Source organism: Oratosquilla oratoria, chromosome 16 (genome assembly GCF_046742065.1).
Source record: "Oratosquilla oratoria isolate Oo_2021 chromosome 16, ASM4674206v1, whole genome shotgun sequence".
Classification (NCBI taxonomy): domain Eukaryota; kingdom Metazoa; phylum Arthropoda; class Malacostraca; order Stomatopoda; family Squillidae; genus Oratosquilla; species Oratosquilla oratoria.
Genome location: NC_134792.1, coordinates 43,197,907 through 43,209,611, shown reverse-complemented (window position 1 = coordinate 43,209,611; position 11,705 = coordinate 43,197,907). Strand labels below are relative to the sequence as shown.

The window sequence follows — 11,705 nt, the reverse complement described above, 5'->3', positions numbered from 1 at the left end:
TCCCCTCCCTCTTTATTATTTATTAAGCCTATGTTGTAATTTTGATTAACAAATCGGGAACTTTGAGAACTTACTTAAAGTATTAGTTGTCCTGTGGCTTCGAATCCGTTTTACGAGCTCGTAAGAATTCCAGCCGAACGAGACTGTTTGGTGAACTGAACGTCAGACAAGCTTCAGCTCTGGTACCAGAAGCAACAAATAAACCTCGGCAAGGGAATTCTACAATTAGATCGAAGCCTCAAGAATACACTTTCAGTTCCGACGATTGTTAGAGAACTCAACCAGGTAAGTTCTCTAACGTTCTCAATTTGAAGTCACTTAATTACATCATAAGTCTTCTCTAACAATCGGAATTCTCGGATTTAGTTTATTAACTCGGAATTTGAGAACTTACGTAAATATTTAAATTTAACTTTAGTAGTCGATTTCGACATTAAATTATTACCCCTTTGTGTCGTAAGCCGCTATGTAAGCGCTTATTAAGGTTACGATAGTGTGTGGTTACGAAGTCCGGTTTCCTGTTCTTTATACCGAGTTTGTTCGGTTTTATTAATTTCCTCGTTTGAGGACCTTATTAACTTTCGGGAAATTTTTTGCCGGCTTTGGTACCTTGTCTTTCTCGTGAACATTCGGAAATTTTCGAATAGTTCTCTATTCTTGGTGGCCTCTATTGTTATATTGTCGTGGTTTCTTTTGATTTGTTGCCTTTATCCAATTTAAGCTCGTATTTAAATAAAATTAATAATTTTTACTTAATTTCTATCTTCGTTGTGCTTAGTCTATAAGACGGTTTTCGGCACGACTGTTTTGTCCGTGTATTTTGTGACGAATCGTTTGGGTTGGCGTCGTTATGGCTCTAAGACATTGTCCGATTCCGAAGTTTTGCAAAAACTCCGAAGACAGAGAGCTCATAAAAAGGGGGTTATATCTAAGGACTTTAAAGCTCTTAATGCACAATCTGACTCTTTATCTATTTCCGTCCTTGACGATATGCTAATTCAGATTGAGAATTTCCTCAAAAATACAAGATTTGGACGAGGAAATTCACGAATTGCTCCCCGAAGAAGAAAAGGACGAGGATATGGAGAAATCCAGAGCTTACCGCCTGTCCGTTCTTCTTGAATTGTCTCCTTATAAGGAACGGAGACAAGAGTTAAGGGGAGTTCTTGAATCTAAAATAGGTGAAAAACTAAAGTCCACTGATAATTCTGTAAAACTTCCTCTTCCTCCTATTGTTCTTCAACATTTCGAGAACAATTCCAGCAATCCTTTTGCTTATTTAAACTTTAAAAAGGGTTTTCTGAATGCCTTAGCTGGTATCCCCAATCTGACTAATAGTCAGAAGTTAATTTATTTGAAAGGATACCTCAGAGGGGAGGCTTTCCATTTAGTAGAGAATTTACCAGTGGATGATTCAAGTTTTGACTGCTTTCCTTCTTGATGAGTTGTATTTCAACAAGGAAGAAATTCTTGATAAGGTGTCGATTTCCATTATTAATGCACCGGAGGTCTCACTCTTGAGAGACCTTGAAAGTTACATTAGGTCTGTAGATTCCAAGCTACAAGACCTTAAGGGAACTGGGGTAGATTTCACTAGGCCAGGAAGTGAGGGCCTCCTCTTGATAAGTAAATTAATCTTAATTAAATTGCCAAAACAAAAAACAAAAATCTAATTGAATTGTCTCGGGTGATTAATTCTAATTACCCCAATTTTAATCAACTCAAGGAAGTTTACCAGTCAGTTTTGGTTAGACTTAAAATGGGATCTGATGATCTTGGTGTCAAACCTAAACGAAGTCTAACTACCAGCTCCCTTGCTTTCAAGGAAATTTCCTTGAAAAAACCAGTTGATTCCAGTAAGGGAGTTGATGGCTCCTTTAAGGCCAATTCTAGTACCATTAAGAAGTCTATTAGTAGATGTAAATTTTACCCCGCTTCCGACCATGCTAGTTCGAAGTGTACTTCATATAAATCCCTTGAGCACAGGAAAGCTAGAGCAGCTTTTAAGGCTGTCTTTCTGTTCAAGAAGTCTAATGCTGACCCTGTTAAGGCAGCATCTAATTATTTGATGAGTATTATGCAAAGATATTCCTTTCCTGCTGAATTGGCTTATTTGCAGAATTCCAACACTAATGACGTACCTCCTTTGGTAAGTCAAATGAACTTGTTCTTGGACAAGAATGGTTTGATTAGGTCCAAGGGCAGAATTGACAAGAACATTAACCTCAAATATGAGGTTGTCAATCCCCTTCTCTTGTCCAAATCTCATCATTTAACTAAGATCCTAATTTTCTTTGCTCATTGTCAAGTTATGCACATGGGACTACAGGCCACACTTAATTTCCTTCGTATGCACGGATTCTGGATACTTAAGGCCAGACAAGCTGTTTTAAGCATTTTGAAGGATTGTATAGTTTGTAGGAAATACAATTCCCGTGTAGTAAATTATCCTTCTCCTTCCTCTTTACCTGCCTCTAGAGTGAATCTAAGTGTGACCTTTGCCCATACTGGTGTAGACTACACAGGGCATTTATGGGATAGAGACAGGAATGGAGAGAAAGTTGAGGCATGCATACTTATTTTCACATGTTTCAATACTAGAGCAGTTCATTTAGAAGTTGGATACAATGTCCACTCCTGAGTTCATTTTGGCTTTCATTAGGTTTGCTAACAGGTATGGAATTCCTTCTGCTGTTTATTCTGACAACGCTAAATCTTTTGTACAAGCGGGAAATGTTATTGAACAACTTTTGTCTTCTGAATTTGAAGAGAAATTTAAAACTTCCCCTGTTCAGCATAAAACCATTCATGTTTATGCTTCTTGGTATGGTGCCATTTGGGAAAGGTTAATACAGACGGCGAAACAATGTTTGTATAAGGTATTGGGTAGGTATGTTCCTTCCCTGGCAGAGATTACCACTCTTTTGTCCGATGTTCAAAATTTTTTGAACAATAGACCACTAACTTATCGTTCTTGTGAAAATGAGGCAGATTTTATTACCCCCAAATCATTTCCTTATTGGAAGGACCATTCCTTCCTTGATGTTTGGAGACCTGGAACAAGTCCCTGAATGGGAATCAGGAGAAGACTACCCTTCTCTTCTCAACTTGGTTATGGACTGTACGGATTATTTCTATGAAGAGTTCAAGAAACGATGATTGACAGAGTATTTGGTCAGCTTAAGGGAAAGGGATAGAGCTGCATATCACAGTTCTAGAAGCTGGGAAAAGGGTGATATTGGCTTTTTGAAACTCCCCTTCAAGACCAGACCCCTCTGGCCCTTAGTTCGTATTGTGGAAACTTTTCCTGACCAAGACAAGGTGATACGTACAGTCTCTGTCGTTAAGCCTGATGGAAACTCTATCAAAGTGAACATTAAACTTTTAATCCCTCTTGCGCTCCATACTGAGTTGAGTTCCAGTCTTGAGGATGAATCCCCTGGGGATCCTAATGTTCAGGCTAGAGAGTCTGAACCCTTTAAAGAGGTCTCAGACTCGGAGGAGGTTAACTCTTTACAAGACGATTGTGTCTCACTGGAACCTACCTCTGTGAGGCCAACTCGTAAGACTGCATTAGCCTCTAGAGACCTAGTAAGGTCTCTAGCAAACAAAAACTTGTTATAAATTTTGTTCGAAAGTGTTATATTTCTTAAACACTTTCTTTTTGTTGTCGGGGAGGCTGTGGTAATTGTTGTTACGGGAATTGCATTGTTTACCTGAAGCTACGGCAATTTCCCGAAAGCTTGTTTAATTTCGAATCGAGAACCTTTCCTGTAACTATCGTAATTTTAATTAATATATTATTAAACTCCCCTCCCTCTTTATTATTTATTAAGCCTATGTTGTAATTTTGATTAACAAATCGGGAACTTTGAGAACTTACTTAAAGTATTAGTTGTCCCGTGGCTTCGAAGCCGTTTTACGAGCTCGTAAGAATTCCAGCCGAACGAGACTACGTTTGGTGAACTGAACGTCAGACAAGCTTCAGCTCTGATACCAGAAGCAACAAATAAACCTCGGCAAGGGAATTCTACAATTAGATCGAAGCCTCAAGAATACACTTTCAGTTCCGACGATTGTTAGAGAACTCAACCAGGTAAATTCTCTAACGTTTTCAATTTGAAGTCACTTAATTACAACAATCTAAACTGTTTTTTAAATTTATGTATTGTTTTTGCACACACCACTTTCTCATCTAACTTGTTCCAAATGTCTATTACTCTGTGAGGAAAGCTGTTCTTTTTCAGATCTCTTCTATAGCTGTCTTTCTTGATTTTCTTTCCATGTCCTCTTGTATTTCTATCATCCCATTTTATTAGATCATCTCTATCAATAGTTTCTATACCTTTCATGATTCTGTAAATAGTTATCAAATCTCCTCTCTTCTTTGCTCTGTCTGTAGCTCAAGTTTTGCTAGTCTCTCTTCATATGTTTTGAGTGTTGGTGCCAATTTTGTAATTGCTCTTTGTATTCTTTCAAGTTATGTATGTGTATATGTGTGTGTGTATATGTGTACATACATCGTTATGTATGTGTATATGTGTATGTGTGTGTATATATATAATATAGGTTTATGTATATGTGTATATATACATAGATATATATGTACTGTGTATATAAATGGTGTTATGGCTTTTTCAGTTTCGAAAGTGATGGCTGACCAAATCCTTATATGGTATGGAATTGGTTTGTTACAATTACTTTATTACCAAAGGAGTCTGAAAATACCTGCAATGGATTTGGAGTTCTTCATATATACTAAATGTTACAGCAAACCTTGCTCAGTACTTTCTACATTAGTTTTACACCTTTTGTATTAGTTGTGATAATGGATGAAGTATTTATTTATAATGTTATACAGTATTAGTTAATTTTGTACTTGTACTTTTTATATAACATAAATGAGAGGTGACTGTAACTTCATCTTCATAATGCAACACATCTGATTCCTATACCTAAGAAGAGAAGGCAGTAAGGGGAAGATGGGCAGAATATTTTAGGGAGTTGCTAAATGTGAAGGAGGATAGGGAGGGAAAGATAGCTGCAGTGGGAAATGCTAAGAAAATGACCGTGATGAGTGAGGAAAATGGAGGAGAAATAAGGAAGGATGAAGTGAAGGCAGTTGTTAAGATGATGAAAGCAGGTAAGGCACCTGGTCTGGATGGATGCCATGCAGAATGTCTAAAAAAAGGAGGTACAGTGATGGTGGACTGGCTGGTGAGGTTATTTAATGTTTGCTGGAGAGAGGGTAGAGTGCCGGGGGACTGGAGGAGTGCCTGTATAGTTCCACTTTACAAGGGAAAAGGGGACAAGTGTGAATGTAGTAGTTTCAGAGGGATTAGCTTGTTAAGTGTAGTTGGGAAGGCTTATGGGAGGATCTTGATTGAGAGGATTAGGAGAGGGCCAGAGGGAGTAATTGGTGAGGAACAGTGTGGATTTAGGACCGGTAGAGGTTGTGTAGATCAGATTTTTGTGGTAAGACAGATATGTGAGAAAGCTATAGGAAAGGGGAAGGATGTTTTTTGGGCCTTTATGGACCTGGAAAAGGCTTACAACAGGGTAGACAGAAAGGCACTGTGGGATGTTTGCGGATATACAGGATAGGAGGAAAGCTTCTAGGAGCTGTCAAGAGTTTTTATGAGAGTAATAGGGCAGGTGTCAGGATTAGAAATGGAGAGAGTGAGTGGTTCGAGGTAAAGGTGGGACTTTGTCAAGGATGCGTTATGTCGCCCTGGCTGTTCAACTTATACATGGATGGGGTAGTGCGAGAGGTAAATGCAAGGGTAGTGGGTCAGGGATTGGAGATGGTTAAAGAAAATGGAGAAAAGTGGGAGGTGAGCCAGCTGTTGTTTGCGGACGACACTGCGCTTGTGGCAAGATCGGAGGAGGGATTGAGGAAGTTGGTGACAGAGTTTGGGAGAGTGTGTGATAGAAGAAAGCTGAAGATAAATGTGGGTAAAGGTAAGGTGATGAGATGTACAAGGGGTGAAAGTGGCAGTAGTCTGGAAGTGAGCATTAAGGGAGAGCGACTGGAGGAAGTGGATAGTTTTAGATACTTGGGTGCAAATGTGGCAGGAAAAGGTGGAGTGAAGGTGGAGGTAGAATGTAGATTGAGAGAAGCGAGTAAATGCCTTGGATTAAAAAGTGTAATGAGGAATAGACATTTGGGAATGGATGCTAAGAGGAGACTATATGAAGGAGTGATTGTGCCAACAGCCTATGGGGCAGAAACATGGAACATAAGAGGAAGAGAGAAGGAGTTTGAATGTGTTTGAGATGAGGTGTCTGAGAAGTATGATGGGGGTTACTGGGCTGGATAGAGTGAGAAATGAGGAGGTGAGGAGGAGAACAGGGATGGAAAGGGGGTTGGGAGATAGGGTTGATGAAAGAGTATTAGGATGGTTTGGACACATGGAAAGAATGAGTGAAAAAAGACTAGTAAAAGAGGTATGGAAGGCAGATGTGGATGGAGTGAACATGAAGGGACGTCCTAGGATGAGATGGATGGATGGGGTGAAGGGGGCTTTGGGGAAGAGGGGAATGTCTGTTGAGGAAGGACAGGAGAGGACAGAAGACAGGGGTGAATGGAGAATGGTTGTATATGGATGATGTTGTGATGCATGAGGTGGAATGGGCAGGGGGATGGGGGGTGAGGTAGTATGTGTGAGCAAATTTTGATGCAGCCCGAAGGGATTTCTCCCCGTCTTCTCCTTTATGCATGGGGGGACGGAGAGGGGGGTCGCCGATTTAATGAAGCGGCCTTGCTGTGGATGTGCTCTGTCTTGCGACACTGCTTCTGACCCAGGGCAGTGGACAAGGTGCAGGGATGACTCGTCATCCAGGAGGTGCTAAGATAAGAGGGAGGGTGGAGGGGTGTGGAGTGTATTCAGGGATGGAATGGGTGGGAATGATTTTATGCCTTTTCCTTTTTGGCTACCTCCCTTGTAAGGGGAAAAAAGCCTTGGTATATGTATGTATACCTAAGAAAATATATATAATTATTACGAACTCGTCAACTCATTCAAAGTGGTGCAACCAACATTTATACTATACTGGAGCTGTGCATGCCATAATATAGGTTATTCTTTATACTTTTCTCATTACATATCATGTGTATTCCATACATATAACCATCTTTTGTAATTATAGTACTAAAAAGTGTGAGCCAAAACTATTAGTAATACATTATTTGGGAATCCCAGACCTACATACTTAACTACCAAATATTGGTTCACTGATGGGCGACCACATTGAGAGGGGTGTGGAAAGTCAACTTGTTCAAACATTCTGCCCTGTATTAGCCGAAGCTTCCTATGCTGCCTGCTCATGAACTTTCAGCCTTGGCTGTACAAGTATTAAGTTAAAAAAGAGGCTATTACCCAAAATAGGAACACTAAAGAATGCTCCCTATTTCCACTTTGTACAGAACATTTTAGAAAATGTGAATGATGAGTTCTAATACTTTATATATCTTTATTACATAATATTACAGTTTATATACAAAATATACTTCTATACAAATAATAGGACACAGTATAATTGGGGTTACAGAATAATAATTGTGGGTCCAATATCATAATAAATACCACAAACAACCTGAGTAGCAACATCAACACTCATCCATTCGGTCATACTCGTACTGTAATGGGAGTACAATATATACCAATAAGCACAGAGGTTCCTCGTTGATATTTGGATATAAATTTCTGACAGTTATTGATTCTAAATCAGGTTTAAGATCTAATGAGGACTAGCCCCATCTTTTTTGTGTAATTTGGAATCTATTTTCAGTATGCTACATATTCCCATTACACACAACTGTTGGTCATATAAACATGTATCACCTTTCCATAAGAGCAAGTATGAGGAATTTTGGATTACCTAGACTTCATACAAAATTTTGCTTTGTCAGAATTATTTATAAGTTACCTATTGGATGCTTCTAACTGTACTCGATGTTCTACTGAGCATTTCAGATTCTTGATAACATTGGTGAAGATATTCTACACCGGTATCTTGAAAAATAATGGTGCTTTTTGTAGGACATAATTATAAAGGGCAAAGGCAATGGCCTTTGCATATTTGTCCAGCAGAATATGATATATAATTATCATTATTCTCAATATATGATTCAGTGGTTATGAAGACTAATATAGTCTACTCAGTTCATCAGTGTTTTCAAGTGCTTCCCCATTTTAAATATTTAATTTCACATACATGTGTCCAGATATACAATAACAATTTTCATTTCAGGGAATTACTGTATGGATTTAGAGCAAAATACAGTTTTGTCTTATGACTTGAGTTGATTAGAAATGTACACAATTAGACCATACTTCAACTGGAAGTTCAATATAGATGAGAACTCAACTGTTATTATTTTAGTATGGTAGTAATTCTAAGCTCTCCCAAGAAAACATTCATGCATACTCACCCTCCAGTCCAATAGGTTCACACACAGGTTAACCATTCCTTAACAAAACCTTAACTAGCATAGTTGTAACACAATCTCGCACACAAAGTAAAATAACAAATTATGCACATCATATTCTTGTACAAAACTTGTTCAGGTTTACAGATGAAGGGGAACTAAAACAAAAATAATATACATTATATTCTTGTACAAAACTTCTTCAGATTTATGGATGTCTGGGCTTTGTGAGAATAAGAGTAAATCTGCATTGAGGCTACTTATCTATCCTCCAGTATAAGGCTATTACAGTTGTTGTTACTTGTAAATGATGATTATTTTCAACTTTTTGTGAGACAACAGGCTTTAATTTAAGTGAAATATATATAACTACATATTCATATTGGGACAACTTGTAATAGTTAAACTGTAATACACTGTATATGAAGAAATAGCTCTGCAAATTCACCTTATGGAATGTTCAGGTAAAGAGGCATATAGGTAAAAAGGGATATTATGAATAGCATCTTACACATTTTTCTTTTCATGAAGCACCCTTGGTACAGAGAGCAAAAGGGATTCATTAGAGAGATGAGTGACTGATGTGAAATACATGAAAAAGAATGGATTAACTGGGGGGGGGGATCCATGATGAACAAGCACTAAATCTAAATTGACTATTTTTCACATTTCAGTATTATACACATTTGGTAAAATGCCAATAGATATAAAATCCCCTACAAAAGATTATCAACTGATAGTTTGGTAGGAATATATTGAATGTGATGGCAACATTGGTTTCACTAATAACTAAGCTGCAGCTGATTGTGAAAACCTGAATGTCTCTATTAACTTTTAAATACATTTTTTTAATCAAAATTTGTGAATGAATTCAAAGCATTTTCACGGACAAAACCAATATAACAGTTAACAACACGAGTATAAGATCTGTGTTTTCTGATAATTTTCTCACAACTAGAACATGTTTCTCAATCCTTTTCCAGTGTATCAGCAGTATCCTCTACACAGATTTATGGCATAACCCATAATAGTCATTTATTAGAGAGAGGAACATGGGCAAGAAACAGAATAATGCAGCAGTTGACAGGAAATGACAGATGGACCAAGGTGATCCACAACTCAGTCGAGGACCATTTAGTCAGTCCCAAAATATATTCAACACCACACAACTGTTCTTTTAAGTGCTTCTCTGACTATCAAGAACAGCACATATCATTGATGATGATTATGTTAACAATTGATGGAAAAAATAATAATTATAAGACCAACGGCAATAGTAACAGAAGGTAATGATGATGACATGGATGAGAATGATGAAGATAACCACCATTAAAATACACCTGCATATTTACATAGGCTTTCTGTATAATAATCATGAATATTTACTTAGTGATGAAGCATTTGTGCTCATCATCTACCATTTCATACTTATGTACATACACTTGCTTGCTTGTATCTCTACCTACAATTGAATATACACAGACCATATATTTATTTACAAGATTACATTCATCTACATGTAATATTGAGATGTAATGTGGCACTTTAGATTTAGAATTATATACTATACATATATGTGTGCATGGTAAATGTTTTGTTGTAATATGTTAAAGGGTGTGTTTAATGAATGTTTATGTTAACTGGACTAAGTGACCTGGAGGCTGTGGCTAGATTCCTTTGGGCAATGGATCTCCAGTAAGAGAGATCTGGGGCAACATATTTATATAAATTTGATAATATGTATATGCAGATGTTAATGCATGTCCATGTACTGTGTGTGTCCAAAATTGAAATGTTGTTAAAGAAGGCAAATGTATATACAATCTAAATGTGACTTTCAGATACATGGGACCAATAACTGATACCTGCTTGTAGCGGTCCTGCAAGATTAAAAACTGAAATAATGACCCTGTCACCCATTTTCAAAACCCAACTACACCCTCAAATCTAGAGGTGTAGCCCCAAGATGCTGACACTTGGTATCTGGATTCGGCCCAATCACTGTTATCTTAAATTGTATTTCTTCCACCTTTTCACATATGGAGAGCTGACAACTGGTGACTGCTTCCCACTTCTGCTATTTTCAGCTGGTGACAGAAATAGTTTTACACTGATACAACATGAACAAAAGTTAAAAGTTTCTTTCCAAAGAGATCAATGGTAGGGGCTGAGGACCATTGCTACCCACTGTGGACTACAGGTTTCCAGTCAGTGAAACTCAAGGCAACAATTATCATTCCAGATGCCATCAGTCAATCTGTTTTAGAGTTAGAACCTTTAAATGTTTGACTGCCTGCCTTTCTATGCACAGTTTGACAATATCTGCAAGCAACATGTCAACTGATATTGATTTTTACTTCTGAGGCTGAAACAACATTCTAATGCATGTTGTAAAGTTCTACCAATGAAATAAGTGGAATGTGTAGAAAGTATATTTGTGGGACAAGTAACTTGTAAAAGATTTATGGGCTGTAAATCAGTTACATAAAGAACTGTTTCTTCTAAATTTTTATACATTTAGTTCTAACACTTTTAAAATTGCGAGTGTTTGATGTACTTGGGAAAAAATCTGTCAGTTTGAGTTTTGATGCATGTGATTATATAAATGTTTATTTAAGTGGATATTTATTGTGGTAGTAGTTGTCCAAATGGTAAACACGTTCAATTCTTTTGCTGGCTACACAAGTATCTTTTCAATAATTTTCTGTCGCTAACATCCCAGTTTGGTTGTGAATTGCATGTAGGATGACATACACTTGTTTCCAGCAAGTGTTATCATTATACTGTAAGCTGTAATGTAATTTTGATTATATAATTTAGATGTATGGAGTTCTGGAGTGAAGACAGTTTGAATACAAAGAAATGTAGAGAACTTACTGATGTGTATGTTGTTTACACTTGTACTACGGCCCTCTTTTGGTAACAAAGTGACCAAAGAAAGCTAAACCATCAAAAAAAGTTTGTAAACATTATTTGTTTTTCCTACAGCAATTATTCTCAATCATGCCAAGTACTCATTCATATAGCTGCAATAGTTATAACCAATCAATATATCTATATATTTATAATATACTATCACTGGTGGGTGGAGGTATTACACTTAGGGATGCAAATGGACATTCTTGGGTGATGATGTAGGTGGTTTCTGTGATGATGAATATGACAATAATGGTGGTGACTGTAGTTAGTGATGATGGTTACGATGAAGACGAGGATGATGGTGCAGACTTTGGAAAGTAGGTCAGAGGTGCGCCAGGACGGAGATTTCTGCTTC

General features: G+C 37.5%; 1 protein-coding gene across 1 annotated transcript in view; it reads right to left on the bottom strand.

Annotated features, from left to right (window-relative positions):
* Positions 1-7,459: 7,459 nt before the first annotated feature.
* LOC143033933 (uncharacterized) overlaps positions 7,460-11,705 on the bottom strand; it is a 380,598-nt gene continuing 376,352 nt past the window's right edge. The window contains exon 5 of the mRNA XM_076199609.1: positions 7,460-11,705. This exon is cut by the window's right edge and continues 493 nt beyond it. Coding sequence (XP_076055724.1) covers positions 11,673-11,705 — 33 coding nt within the window. The 3' untranslated portion in view covers positions 7,460-11,672.